The sequence below is a fragment of the Euprymna scolopes genome, chromosome 2 (genome assembly GCF_053919585.1).
Source record: "Euprymna scolopes isolate OS-2025 chromosome 2, ASM5391958v1, whole genome shotgun sequence".
Classification (NCBI taxonomy): Eukaryota; Metazoa; Mollusca; class Cephalopoda; order Sepiida; family Sepiolidae; genus Euprymna; species Euprymna scolopes.
This window is the reverse complement of record NC_136483.1, coordinates 123147188-123160676: the sequence shown is the minus strand read 5'-3', so window position 1 is coordinate 123160676 and position 13489 is coordinate 123147188. Positions and strand designations below refer to the sequence as shown.

General features: G+C 29.7%; 1 protein-coding gene across 1 annotated transcript in view; it reads right to left on the bottom strand.

Annotated features, from left to right (window-relative positions):
- The window catches only part of LOC145295883 (4-hydroxyphenylpyruvate dioxygenase-like), a 244933-nt gene that overhangs the window by 111866 nt on the left and 119578 nt on the right, over window positions 1-13489 (bottom strand). Inside the window, exons 10-12 of the mRNA XM_080141635.1 lie at window positions 6805-6876; window positions 4572-4688; window positions 3013-3135 (exon numbers count right to left, since the gene is read on the bottom strand). Coding sequence (XP_079997761.1) covers window positions 3013-3135; window positions 4572-4688; window positions 6805-6876 — 312 coding nt within the window. The remainder of the gene's footprint in view (window positions 1-3012; window positions 3136-4571; window positions 4689-6804; window positions 6877-13489) is intronic.

Genomic DNA, 13489 nt, shown 5'->3' with positions numbered 1-13489 from the left:
TTTTACTTTTAGTATCCTTTTTATCTTTGGTACTATGTACTATTTTTTGTTTCTATTATTTTACTTTTAGTATCTTTTTTATCTTTTGTACTATTTACTATTATTTGTTTACTATTATTTTACTTTTAGTATCTTTTTTATCTTTTCTACTATTTACTATAATTTTGTACTATTATTTTACTTTTAGTATCCTTTTTATCTTTTGTACTATTTACTATTATTTTTTTACTATTATTTTACTTTTAGTATCTTTTTTATCTTTTGTACTATTTACTATTATTTTTTTACTATTTTTTTACTTTTAGTATCTTTTTTATCTTTTGTACTATTTACTATTATTGTTTTACTATTATTTTTCTGTTAGTATCTTTTCTGTCTTTTGTACTATTTACCATTATTTTTTTACTATTATTTTTTTTCCTTGTAAAACTTTTAACTTTTATTCTTCTTTACTTTTTTTACTTATTTTTTACTCTTAGGTAATTTTACTGTTATATTTTTTACTGTTAGTATTTATTACTATTAGTGTTTTTACATTTAATATTTTTTACTATTAAAATATTTATCATTAATTTTTTGTTTCAGTATTTTTTAATTTTAGTTTTTTTTTAAAGTATTTTTTACTTTTAGTATTTTTTAAAAATAATTTTTAATTTTCATATTTTTTTACTTTTAGTGTTTTTATTTTAATTATTTTTTAATTTTAGTAATATTTTACTATTAGTATTGTTTTTTCGTTTTAGTATTTTTAGTTAATATTTTCTTGTTTTTATAATATATTATTTTAAGTATTTTTTAGTGTTAGTATTATTTATGATTAGTTTTGTTTACTTTTAGTACTTTTACCGTTAGTATTTTTTACTTTTTGTATCATTTTACTATTAGTATTTTTAAGTATTATTTTACTTTTAATATTATTCTACTTTTAATATATTTTACCTATACTAATTTTATGGACAGTATTTTTTACTTTTAATATATTTTTACTTTGAGTATTTTTCCCCATTAGTATTTTTTAGTTTTCTTTTTTTAAAACTTTTTTATGGTTACTATTTTTTACTTTTATTTTACTTTACTCTTATTTATTTTTTACTTTTAGTATTATTTTACTATTAGTATTTTTTGGCGTTAAATGACCACATAGGTTGATATGCCATAAAAACAATCAATCAATCTATTAGTATTTTTTACTCTTAGTACTATTTTACTTTTAATGTTATTTCACTTTTAGAATTTTTTTAGTATTTTTTCTATTAGTATTTACTATTTGTAGTTATTATTTTTTACTGTTATATTTTTACTACTGGAATTTTTCTTTGTAAAATATTTTTACTTTTAGTATTTTTATAATTTTAGTATTTACTATCAGTGTTTTTTACTTTTCGTAATTTTTTGTTAGTAATGTTTTACTTTTCGTAATTGTTTGTTAGTAATTTTTTACTTTTCGTAATTTTTTGTTAGTAATTTTTTACTTTTCGTAATTTTTTGTTAGTAATTTTTTACTTTTCGTAATTTTTTGTTAGTAATTTTTTACTTTTTGTAATTTTTTGTTAGTAATTTTTTACTTTTCGTAATTTTTTGTTAGGAACTTTTACTTTTCGTAATTTTTTGTTAGTAATTTTTTACTTTTCGGTATTGTTTGTTAGTAATTTTTTACTTTTTGTAATTTTTTGTTAGTAATTTTTTACTTTTTGTAATTTTTACTATTAGTATTTTTTACTTGAAGTAATTTTTTACTCACAGTATTTTTTTTCTTATTTATTTTTCATTTTTAGTAAATTTTACTTAGTATTTTTACTTTTATTTGTTTTACTATTAGCATTTTTTACATTCAGGACATTTTTTACTTTTAGTTTTATTTAAAGTATTTTTTATATTTTTCGTAGTTTTTTTTACTTTTAATTTTTTTAGTTTAGGTATTTTTTTGTCATATTTTTTAGTTTTAGAATGTTTACTTTTAAGTATTTTTTTACTTAGAGTATTATTTTACTTTTAATTTTTTACTTCTAATTGTTTTACTTTTAGTATTTTTTACTTTCAGTTTTTTTTTCTTTATAAACTATTTTTACTTTTTTTACTTTCAGTTTTTTTTCTTTATAAACTATTTTTACATTTTTTACTTTCAGTTTTTTTCTTTATAAACTATTTTTACTTTTTTTACTTTCAGTTTTTTTTCTTTATAAACTATTTTTACTTTTTTTACTTTCAGTTTTTTTCCTTTATAAACTATTTTTACTTGTTTTACTTTCAGTTTTTTTTCTTTATAAACTATTTTTACTTTTTTTACTTTCAGTTTTTTCTTTATAAACTATTTTTACTTTTTTTACTTTCAGTTTTTTTTCTTTATAAACTATTTTTACTTTTTTACTTTCAATTTTTTTTCTTTATAAACTATTTTTACTTTCAGTTTTTTTCCTTTATAAACTATTTTTACTTTTTTTACTTTCAGTTTTTTTCTTTATAAACTATTTTTACTTTTTTTACTTTCAGTTTTTTTTTCTTTATAAACTATTTTTACTTTTTTTACTTTCAGTTTTTTTTCTTTATAAACTATTTTTACTTTTTTTACTTTCAGTTTTTTACTTTTATTTTTATATTCAGTAATTTTTTACTTTTAGTTTTTTTTACTTTTCTTTTTTTTCTTTTACTAATTTTTTCTTTTAGTATTTTTTGCTTTAATTTTTTACTTTTATTATATTTTACTTTTAATTTTTTACTTCTAATTATTTACTTCTTTTATTTTTTATGTTTAGTATATTTTTACTTTTAGTAATTTTTTAGTTTTAGTTATTTTTATTTATAGTGTATTTGCTATTTAAAATTTACAAACTGTTTTCTTTAAAATAAAAGCCATTATTTATGTATAATATTCTAATCAACATTTTGTTTTAATTAAAAAAAATAAAAATTGTGAATGAAACAAAAATTTTAATGTTCTGCTAATTTCACTGATTTCTGTAAAGTTTGATTTTTGCTGTATATGTTCTCTTTTGTTTAAGAAAAGATACTCACGTTATGATTGTGTCGTTGAATGATTTCCAAAAATACGGTTGGTCTGTCTTGCAATGGTTTACTAAAGATTTGTAGGAGGTAACCTTCTTCATCATAATCAATCAGAATCTTCAGGTTTTGTAACTGTGGAGAGGAGAGGAAAATAATTTGCAGAAACATTACACAGAAAAAAAAAAATTGTTTTCTCTGCTTTAACAGATTTCAATACAAAAATTTCCAATTTTACTGAACCAATTATATTTCTGCCATATCTTTCAAAAAATTATGGACAGCACATAAAGCAGCTCATAAATATATATATATATATATATATATATATATACACATACATATATATATATATATATATATATATACACATACATATATATATATATATATACATACATATATATATATATACATACATATATATATATACATATATACATACATATATATATATATACATACATATATATATATATATACATACATATATATATACATATATATATACATATATATATACATAGGTATTTCGGACGATATCAAAACATCGTTAAACTCACTACTCGTTCAAGCAGCAGCCAATAGCGTAATGGTTAGAAGCCTTGACTGCCGTATAAACAGTCGGGTTTCAATCCTGGCTTGAGGTAGTTGCCTGTCTAGCCGCACTGATGAGCTGTGAAACAGCGAAACAGTACTGTATGTGGATGACTATATATATATATATATATATATATATATATGACGTAAGCTTATTACAACTTCATATATTTTGATTTTCTGCTCAATGAGGTAACTCAGCTAGTGGTCGATATTTAATTGTTCATTTGTCTACACTGACAATAATTTGAAAATTATTAATGCAGCATTTTATTACTAGGTTTCTATATGTATTAGTATAAGTCATTGGTATTTGTGTAGACAAAAGGATTTTGAATTTTTTTTGAGATCTTTTTAAAGATATTTTAATATTTTTCCTTTCGTTTCTTTTCATAACATTTTATTAAGTTTAAATTTATCACATATTAGCTTTAAAAATTCTATTTTTTTCTTCTACAATATTCAGACATTATCTAAGTGATTGTTTGATGTTCCCTTTGGTGGGGATCGTGCAAAAACATTTCTGAGTTTAAATTTACTTTCTAAATGTTGCCATTATTTAATGGCACGTTAAAATGTTATATAATAACACTTATTTAAATCACTTATTCTAATCTCCTAAAACCTCTATATGAATGAAATCATGAGATAGTTTCAAGTGTGCCTATTTTTTCTCACAACTTGTGACTTACACATTGTATTAATATTCTTCATTTTAAAAGAAATATTTGCAAATACATCATAATTAATTTTCTCACTTTTAGTTTTATCAATCTGGTTGTTTTAATTGTACTTATTATACTTATTATTTATTATATTTCAGTTCAAAGTAAACTGTACAGATTAAAAAATCTAAATATTGAAATCACACGCTTCATCTACATTAAAGTATTGCTTTGCTTTGTCACAGATTATATAACTAAAACTTGCCAATCGAAATAAAATCTGATTATAGAAATAAATCTACTTACAGTGTCCATATCTTCTGTGACAACAGTTTTGGAGTGCTTCAGTCTTTCTTTCAAGTTGATATAGTATTTGTCAGGAATCTCTAAAAATTGGATGCCACGCTTTCTTAAGTTGGTGACCTGAAATCCAGAGAGAAAACAAAAACTTATGAATTAAGAATAGTTTTCATTTGCATCCTGTTAGTCATTTCAATTATTGAAATTTGTTTTCATGTTTTTGTTTTTCATTTTAATAATTAACTAAAACAATAAGAAAATGGGGAAAAAATTAAATATTAAAATCATAATATTAAACATGTAGCATAAAAGTCTATAAAAAAAAAACATAGTTTGAATTGCTTAATCCTGAGAAATCAGATTCTATATCAATTGAATACTTGTCTGCTGAAATGGACACATAATATGAGTAGATAAAAAGAAAACTCATAGTGATCATTTTATAAATCTCTCCCTTACCCTAAATTGCTCAGAATTAACTTTAACAAACATGCATATCCGTTTAACCATGTGTTGAGTAAGTTTGAAATTACAAATGAGGTTGTGAGATCAATCATTTATGAATGAATTTAAGACATTGAAAAGAGATAATGAGAACCATTTACTCTAGTGGATTCAATCAAGTATTTAGTTTGCAATTGCCAAAAGATGACTAGCTGTGATAGAAATCACTTGCAAAAGGATACAAGAGTAGAACAGACTGCACCAAGATATGGAAAACAGTCCAAAACAGATTATTAAAAGTGGTTTGAATTTTTAATGTTGTAAGCTTTTTATTCTCTGTTCCATTCAAAGTAAATGAGTGTTTAGTATAAGGATGTGCTTATCGCTAGGACATATTTTGTCTTTTAATGATGATGCAAGGCTATCTAACATTGATTGGGTGCACAAACAATAAAAACGAAATGTTGTGCAACATCTATCTTTTAAAATTTCTCTGTTTCTCCTTCCAACTGATCCCATATCTCTCTCTCTCTCTCTCTCTCTCTCTCTCTCTCTCTCTCTCTCTCTCTCTCTGGCAACAGGTTCAATAAATTAGAAATGAAATAAAACTGTTTTCTTTGTAATGATATTTTTGAAATGACTACCAGGTAAGAAGGAAAAAAAAAGGAACCTTTTTTTACCATAGTAATACATATGATGATGACAATATTTTTTATCATAATCAGAGTGACTAAATATTGAATCTGATATTGTTTGTTAGTTTATCTTGTGTAGTTTCTGACTTTTCTAGCCAATGAACAAATACACACACAGAGCATATATATATATATATATTTATATAATTTCCTTTATCTATATATCTGTGAAAGTGTGTGTGTCTGTCTGTCTGTGTACATTTCCCTACACAATAACTCTGTCAATTTTCAGTCTACAGACTCGAAAGTTCATATATAGAGTAGTGAGATTTGGGAAAATCTTTGTAATCCTGTTTCAGCCAAAAATTTGGCTGTTAAGGGGTCAAAGTTCAACGATTTGTCCTTGAGAACTCTACCAAACTCCTCCGCCAATTTTGGGTATAAATAATTGAAATTTTAGATAGGTTCCTTGGACATGGATCTAATTTAATAACTTGATTTGAGCCCAAAACAATAAATGTTAAGGGGTCATAATAGGGGTCAAAGTTAAAAAAAAATTTGACCGCTTCGGTCTCTACCAAATTACTCAGACAATTTCTGGTTTAAACATTTGAAATTTTACATAAAGGGTATTCAGAGATAGGGCAAACTTTTTAATCAGTTTGGGTTGAAAATTTGAGTTACCAATATATAAATGTATGTATGTATGTATGTTTGCATGTCTGCCTAAAACTTTCGACAGAGGCAACGGATTTTCACAAGATCAGTATCGTTTTGAAGTTCAACCTTTCAAACGACAAATATTGAAAAATTGGCTAAAAACATTAATATGTTCACCTTCAACTGGGCATTTTTCTAGTGGGGGAGAGGGAGGTCGCTTTTTTTGCCAATATTTTCGAAAGTCATTCTCTCCTTTCGATTGTCTAGCCTTAATTAAAACTTACATCACTTCCAGTTTGGCGGTGATCGTAATAGCAAAGACGTCAGTTTTTTTCCCCGTTCTTTTCCTCCAGTACGGGTTCGAGCCTGCCTTCCTACTACCACTTTTTTTTTTTTTTTTTTGCTCAACATACACCTCCAAACACCTGGGAAACGCTGGGCAGTTATGCTAGTATAATAGATAAATGTGAATCTGAAACTGCCTGAAAAGAATGATTTACCGATTTGATGATATTATCTGTATTTAAAGCAACATGCTGCACACCAGCTCCGCCATAATAGTCAACATATTCCTAGAATAGAAAAGAACAGAATAAAATATGAATAAAGTCGCAATTTTTTTTTAGAAACACTACCTGTGACCTGATGTTGGTATATTGTACAATAAAATCAAAGCAACTACAAGAGAAGCAATAGATGAAACTCATTTGAACATGTCCAATGTCAACCATTTTAATTTTTTTAATAATTGAAAAACAAAAAAAAAAAAAATGACTTAATTACGGATCTTTCCACATTTGAGAAGAGTTTGGAAGTGTAAATGCTTCCAAATTCTTCTGAATAGAAAGTTATTTCTGACTTTTAAATTCTTGGCAAATATTTGCAGATTGAATAATTGAAAGTTTTTGAAACTATTTACTTCTAATAATTTTATAAACAAATTTAAATAACATTATCAAAATTATAGTTTTATAGTTTGATTCAATTATAATGTAATAACGAAACTTTACTATAATAATAATTTAATTTCAAAATTCGATTTAAAAAGGAAAAAATTATAAAAATAAACTAAATAAAATAAAATGGTATAGTTAATGAAAAAATAAATAAAATAAAAACTCTCAAACAGTGGAGACACAACTAGTTTCTTATAAAAGATGTCATCGGCCACTCAAGAGGAATAACTTTTTAATTAAATATCTCGGCAGATCAACTAACTCAAAAAAAGATAATTTTGCACTTAAAAATTTTCCATCGCAATTTTGAATTTCCCTCCTCCTCTGAAGAAAAAAAATTCAAAATATTGGATATTAAATATATTAATAACAATGAACAAGATTTCTTTTCATTTTATGGTCCAAGTTTTTAAATACTAAAATAATGATTACATTCTATTTGAAAATTCCACATTTGCTGTTTTCATCTGCATAATGAAATGTTCCTTAAAAATGATTTATGTAAAATTTAATGTTAAGCAAAAATTGTTTTTTTTTTCCACATAAAAATAATTACCTTTTTCAGTTAAATATTTAAATAATTACAACTAATAGGTATCTTTTATTTCTTGAAAATTGTAATGATTTTTAAAACTAAAAGTAAAACTAAATATTTTTTCTTCTTAACATATTATCAGCTGAATATTTTCTTTTAAATAAATAAAACCAGTTTTAATCATTTTATTAGTTTATTCATTTTAATAATTTAAATCATTTCAAAATAAATTCTTATGAGAACAATCATCAGTTAAATATTTTTTAAATAATGAATTTTTTGGCAATCATGCGATCCCATTTTTTAAAGAAAGGGTGGCAGATGATAGCATACATACAGGGTTGTGGAGTTGGAGTCGGAAGGAGTCGGAGATTTTAGCTGGAGTTGGACTCGGAGTCGGATTTCTAAAAGTACAAGGAGTCGGAGTCAGATATTTTTATCCGACTTCAACTCCTTAAGTCCAATGAATTTATTTTTTTACATGGTTTTTCTGTTTGGTTTTACAATTTTCTTTTTAGTTACATTTTCTAACCAAACAAGGCACATTGCCACTTTGATGTAGGGGCTGCTATCAGGGGATCTGTTTCAGGGGTACTATGTAGGGAGTTTAGCAGCAAGATTTCTGTTCACATTATGCTTGAACTTCTGCATGTCAGTACAGTTGGGGAAGCAGGAAACCGGAACAGAATTCCAAAGTCTAGATGTTCTGGGGAAGAAGCTAATAGAATAGAAGGCTTTCTTACACCTTGGGATTTCTACTGTGTAGGGGTGGTACTTTGCTGCTTGTCGGGTTTGTCGGGGGTATTTTCATCAAGGAGGTACAAGAGTTAGTCAGAGCATCCATCATTAAAATACTTGTAAAGCAAGCAGAGGGATGCAACATTTCGTTGATAGGACAGGGCTGAAGCTTAGATAATAGTTCAGGACCTATCAGGTTGACGACTCTTTAGAACACTCTCCATATGTGCAGCAGTACTCGATACGTGGGCGAATGGTGGCGTTGTAGAGGTATAGGATACTTTCAGGCGTAAGTAACTTTCAAGCACAGTAGAGAGAGCCCATTTTCTTTGCAGCAGCCTTGGCAATGATTTCAATGTATTTATTCCAACTCATGTTCCCTGTGAACGTTAAGCCAAGGAGTTTGAACGAAGTACTTTCAGGTAATGTATCTTTAGCCATAACTATTGGTGGTTGGTAAGGTTTCATGTAATTATTAAAGGAAACGAGCTTTGTCTTGGCAGCTTTGAACGTTACCATCCATTTCTGACCCCATTCCACTACAGAGTGAAGGTCTTCCTCTAGGGTTTCTGCCATTGCCTTAGATGTGTGCTCATTAGTTTTCCCCACGTGCCTGCTATAGAGCATGATGTCATCGGCAAATATACCCATGTCGGAGACAATTTTATCTGGTAAGGATTGATTCCTGAGGTACACCTGCATTTATATTATATTGTTTGGACATACGCCCATTGAGGACAACCTGGATTCTTCTCTCATTTAAGAAGGATTTAATTATGTTAAGTATTCGTCCAGTAATACCATAGATTTTATTTTCATGAGAAGACCATCATGGCATACCCTGTCAAAAGCCTTAGATATATATAGGGCTACTGCCCTCCCCTCCCCTGCCTTATTCAGTGCTTGGTATATACGTTCAGAGATTACAGTTAAAATATCTGCAGTAGAATGGGCTTGCCTAAATCCATATTAATGGTCAAATAGAAGTTTAGCAGCTGTATGGTGGTGGACTAGAGCTTGATTAATTAAAGACTCAAATATTTTGGCGAAAAGCGGGAGGAGATTAATTGGGCAATAATTTAATGGGTTAGTTCGTTTGCCAGAGATTTTGTAAACTGGTACTACAGAAGCAATATTCCAGCTGTCAGGAAAGCAAGATTCGGTAAGACATTTGTTAAAGAGTTTAGAGTCTACTGGAGCAACCTCAGCGGAGTATTTTTTTTTTTTAATAGCACAGCTGGCATGAGATCAGGTCCACATGCTTTTGAGGTGTCTATGTTTTTTATGATATCATGTACTTGAGAAGGGGTGATTTTCAGATCATCTGGTGTGGTTTCTGTCCACAGAGGAAAATCAAGGAGGGAATGGTTTGCTGGGTCCAAGGTAGAGTTTGAGGGAAAATAACGGGCAAACATGTTAGCTTTCTCAGTTGCTGTACAAACAATCTCATGATTGTTAGATAGTGGGAGAATTATTGATTGCCCATTATTTACTACACTATTGTAGATTTTCTAGAAATCATGAGTTCCTAATTTCTGCGCTTCGATGCATTTCCTGGTGGTTTCAGTATATTCACTCTTAGCTGTTGCTACTTCTTTCTTACAATTACTTCTAGCTTCTATAAACTTTGTCTGTTTGTACAGGACTTATGCCAGATAAATCTACGGTATGCATGTTGCCTCTGAGCAATGGCAGCTGCGCAAGTAGAAGTAAACCATTGGGTAGGGTGGGATTTGCTATAGAATTTTCGTGTAGCAACATATGCTTCAATTGCTGCTTTAAACCATTCAGTAGTCTCATATATTTTGGGGCTAGTGTCAAGGGAGAGTGCTACATCTATACTGTAAGAGACATGATTGATTATAGTAAAGTCCTGGCTGAATGGAAAGCAATAAAGAAAATACAAGTAGCTAACACTATGTTGTAAATTTAGTTTAAAGCACATGAAGGCCTAGTCACTTGATTCTAGTTTAGATTACTTAGACATGGGGAGGGTGTTACAAATATAGACTCCAAGTCTGTTCCTGTTAAATTCCTTATGACAAAGTGTAAGATAACCAAACATGTTAAAGGCTAAAGATGTTAGAGGGGATGAAAAAGTGCAAGTTAGTTTCAAGATATTCAGTGAGTTTGCTAGGAGAAATGATTCTACATCCTCTAAGATAGTTCTAAGACCTCGGATACGTGTAAATGCAAGCCTCAAGAGAGGAGGCATGAGTGTGTGTCTGGTTTGAACATTTTTTTGGATTGAGCTATCATTTCATTCTATTTAGTAGTTTCAGATCTAGATTGAGGTGCTAGGCAAAACGCATGTGCATAGGTACCATCATGCAACATGAGTAGACCATCAGCTGGCTTCTCATCCACAAGAATGTGGTCTTGGGAACGCCCACCAGAGATGAATGCAGGGTGTGTTTGCATGTGTGACATGGCACTACAAATATCCTGATATTACACAACTGATGATAGAACAGCCGCTCTAAGCGCTATCAAAGGGCTTCTGTACTGTCAGTTGGAACCAGCAACTGTCAAACCGGTACTCTCAAACTTGTCAGACAGGAGTGGCCCAGTACAATCATGTTAGCATATATGGTAAATAAGCACCCCCAAGATGCCCAGTTATAGGAGAAGGGAATAAGGCAAATGTAGGGGACGGCATTCATTGCCGTAGTTAGGAAACAAGGCTAAGCACTGGGCATCTCTAATGAGTCCTTGTGGCTGCACCTCTGCTCCTGGCTAATAGGCAAAGAAGGAATATGGAGTATAGATAGGCAGAGCCTTACTACTCCTTAAGCAGTTTAGGTTTGCAAACTGGTGATTTGATCAAGTCACCAACTCTAGGGACATTGTCGTCCAGGAATGAGGAGGCCTCCCTCACCCTGTTTGGTGCCAAGACGTATGAGGTCAATGGCGCAGGTTTACAAATCAGAGTTTTCCTTATCCCAGATGAATGACCTAACCAGATCTACTGGTCCATCAGCACTGAGAGGGTTTTTCCTGCACCTGGTTGCATGGATAATGAGGATTGATAGTTAGTATCAAAGAATTAATATCTGCTTTGAAGTTATACTCCTCAGAATAGGATTAAGATTGGTTACGTTTTAAAAGGAGGTATGTATGAGTGTGGGGTGTAGATTAAAGGGGAATATCTACCAGGGTTAAGAAAAGATCAAATGTGGTTTGTGGATTAGTGACTAATTGGAAAATTATAGTATAAGGGTTAGGGTGCATTTCGAAATGTGCTTTAGGTGTTAGTTTTCAAGTACAGATAATCACCAGTACTTTATCCCATCTAATGAAAGAAATATATAGTTGCTAGTTAATACAGATCACTTATAATCTGGGTACAAACTGTGGCTATTAGTTATCTATTTTATAGATATTCTTTAGAGTATAAATATAGGTTAAGCTAATGCATCCCTTAGTAATAGAAATCTATAGATGTTTAGTATTTATCAATTTTGAAAAGGTTAGCCTACTAAAGTTTAGGACTGGAAGCTAAACCCTCCTCCCAAGGTACATGCAAAGTATGTGATTCTAGATCAGCTTGGGGAGAAGAGCAGTTGGTTTTTTGTCCAGTTGAAACAGGAGAGATGATATACTTACAAAAATACAGCATTTATATACAATAAAGATATACAGGGATTTGGGGAGGATTTAGGAGTATAAGGATTTTTAATGTTTATCATGCAAAACAGACAGGAAGGTGTCTTGGAAGCAAAGCATTATCCCTTTAAAGCAAACATTTACAAATAACATTTGTGTCATTTATTTTAGTAACATATATCAGTAAACAATATACATGTGATCAGTATAGGCCTTATATTTAAACATTACACTTAGTCATAGAATGAGAAATTACGATTTCCAACAAGACGGAAGCAGTAATATGTAAATAAGAGCAGGAAAACAGGTTTGGCGAATAAGCAATAACTTAATTGCTTCATAAGCAGTGTTTTGCACAATTTAGTATTTTTTGTATGGTTTTGCTTTTATTTTTGGAGATATCTCATTTTGTACTGTACTGTAATGCTTCTACTTCATTGAGATATTTTTTTTTTTTATACATAGGCATCACCACTTATCAAGGCCAAGAGGCCATTCAAGGATAAGGGTTAAAGAGTGTACAGTACACATTGGACAATATAGTAATCATTAGTAATGAAAATTTGGTAAATTTGATAACTTATATAGAACGGCTCATCAAGAACTTATTTACGTTAGACTTGAACACAACCATATTGTAGTCAGCCGGAAAGCAGGAAAACGGAAGACAATTCCACAGGCGTGCAGTTCTAAGAAAGAAGCTTTGTTCATGGAATCTACGTTTAGGTTTAGGCACAGATAAAGAGTGGGGTGGATTATTGATAGTGTTTACAGCTAGACGAGTGTTTCTTGTGAAAGTTTGGCGAGGGGGGACCATAGATTGAAGCTCAGTTGAACACCTTCCATGAAAATAATGATACATCAGAGACAAACTCGCAACATCTCTTCTGTGAGATAGAGGTTGCAAGGAAGAGAAAAGGACATCTCCTACGAGGCTACGAAGTCTATTTTGAACTCTATCAAGGCAGGACAAGTCCTTTCTAGCAGCTCCTGCCCAGATGTGGCAACAATATTCCATCCTTGGACGTACCTGGCTCTTATATAGATAGAGAATAGCATCAGTAGTGAGATATTTACCGGATCGATAGAAAGATCCCACCATTTTTCCAGCGGCCTTGGCAACAGATTTGATGTACGTGTTCCATTTAAGATCAGGAGTAAAGGTCAAGCCCAGAAGCTTGTCAAAACTTGAGGCCTCCTGAAGACGAGAGCCATTCATTTCAACTGATGCCAGATGTGGATCAGAATGTTGATGATGTAAAGAGAGAAGCTTGGTTTTAGATGCATTAAAAGTAACTAGCCACTCCTTTCCCCATTGTACTACGTGCTCAAGATCAGAGGAGAGAGAAT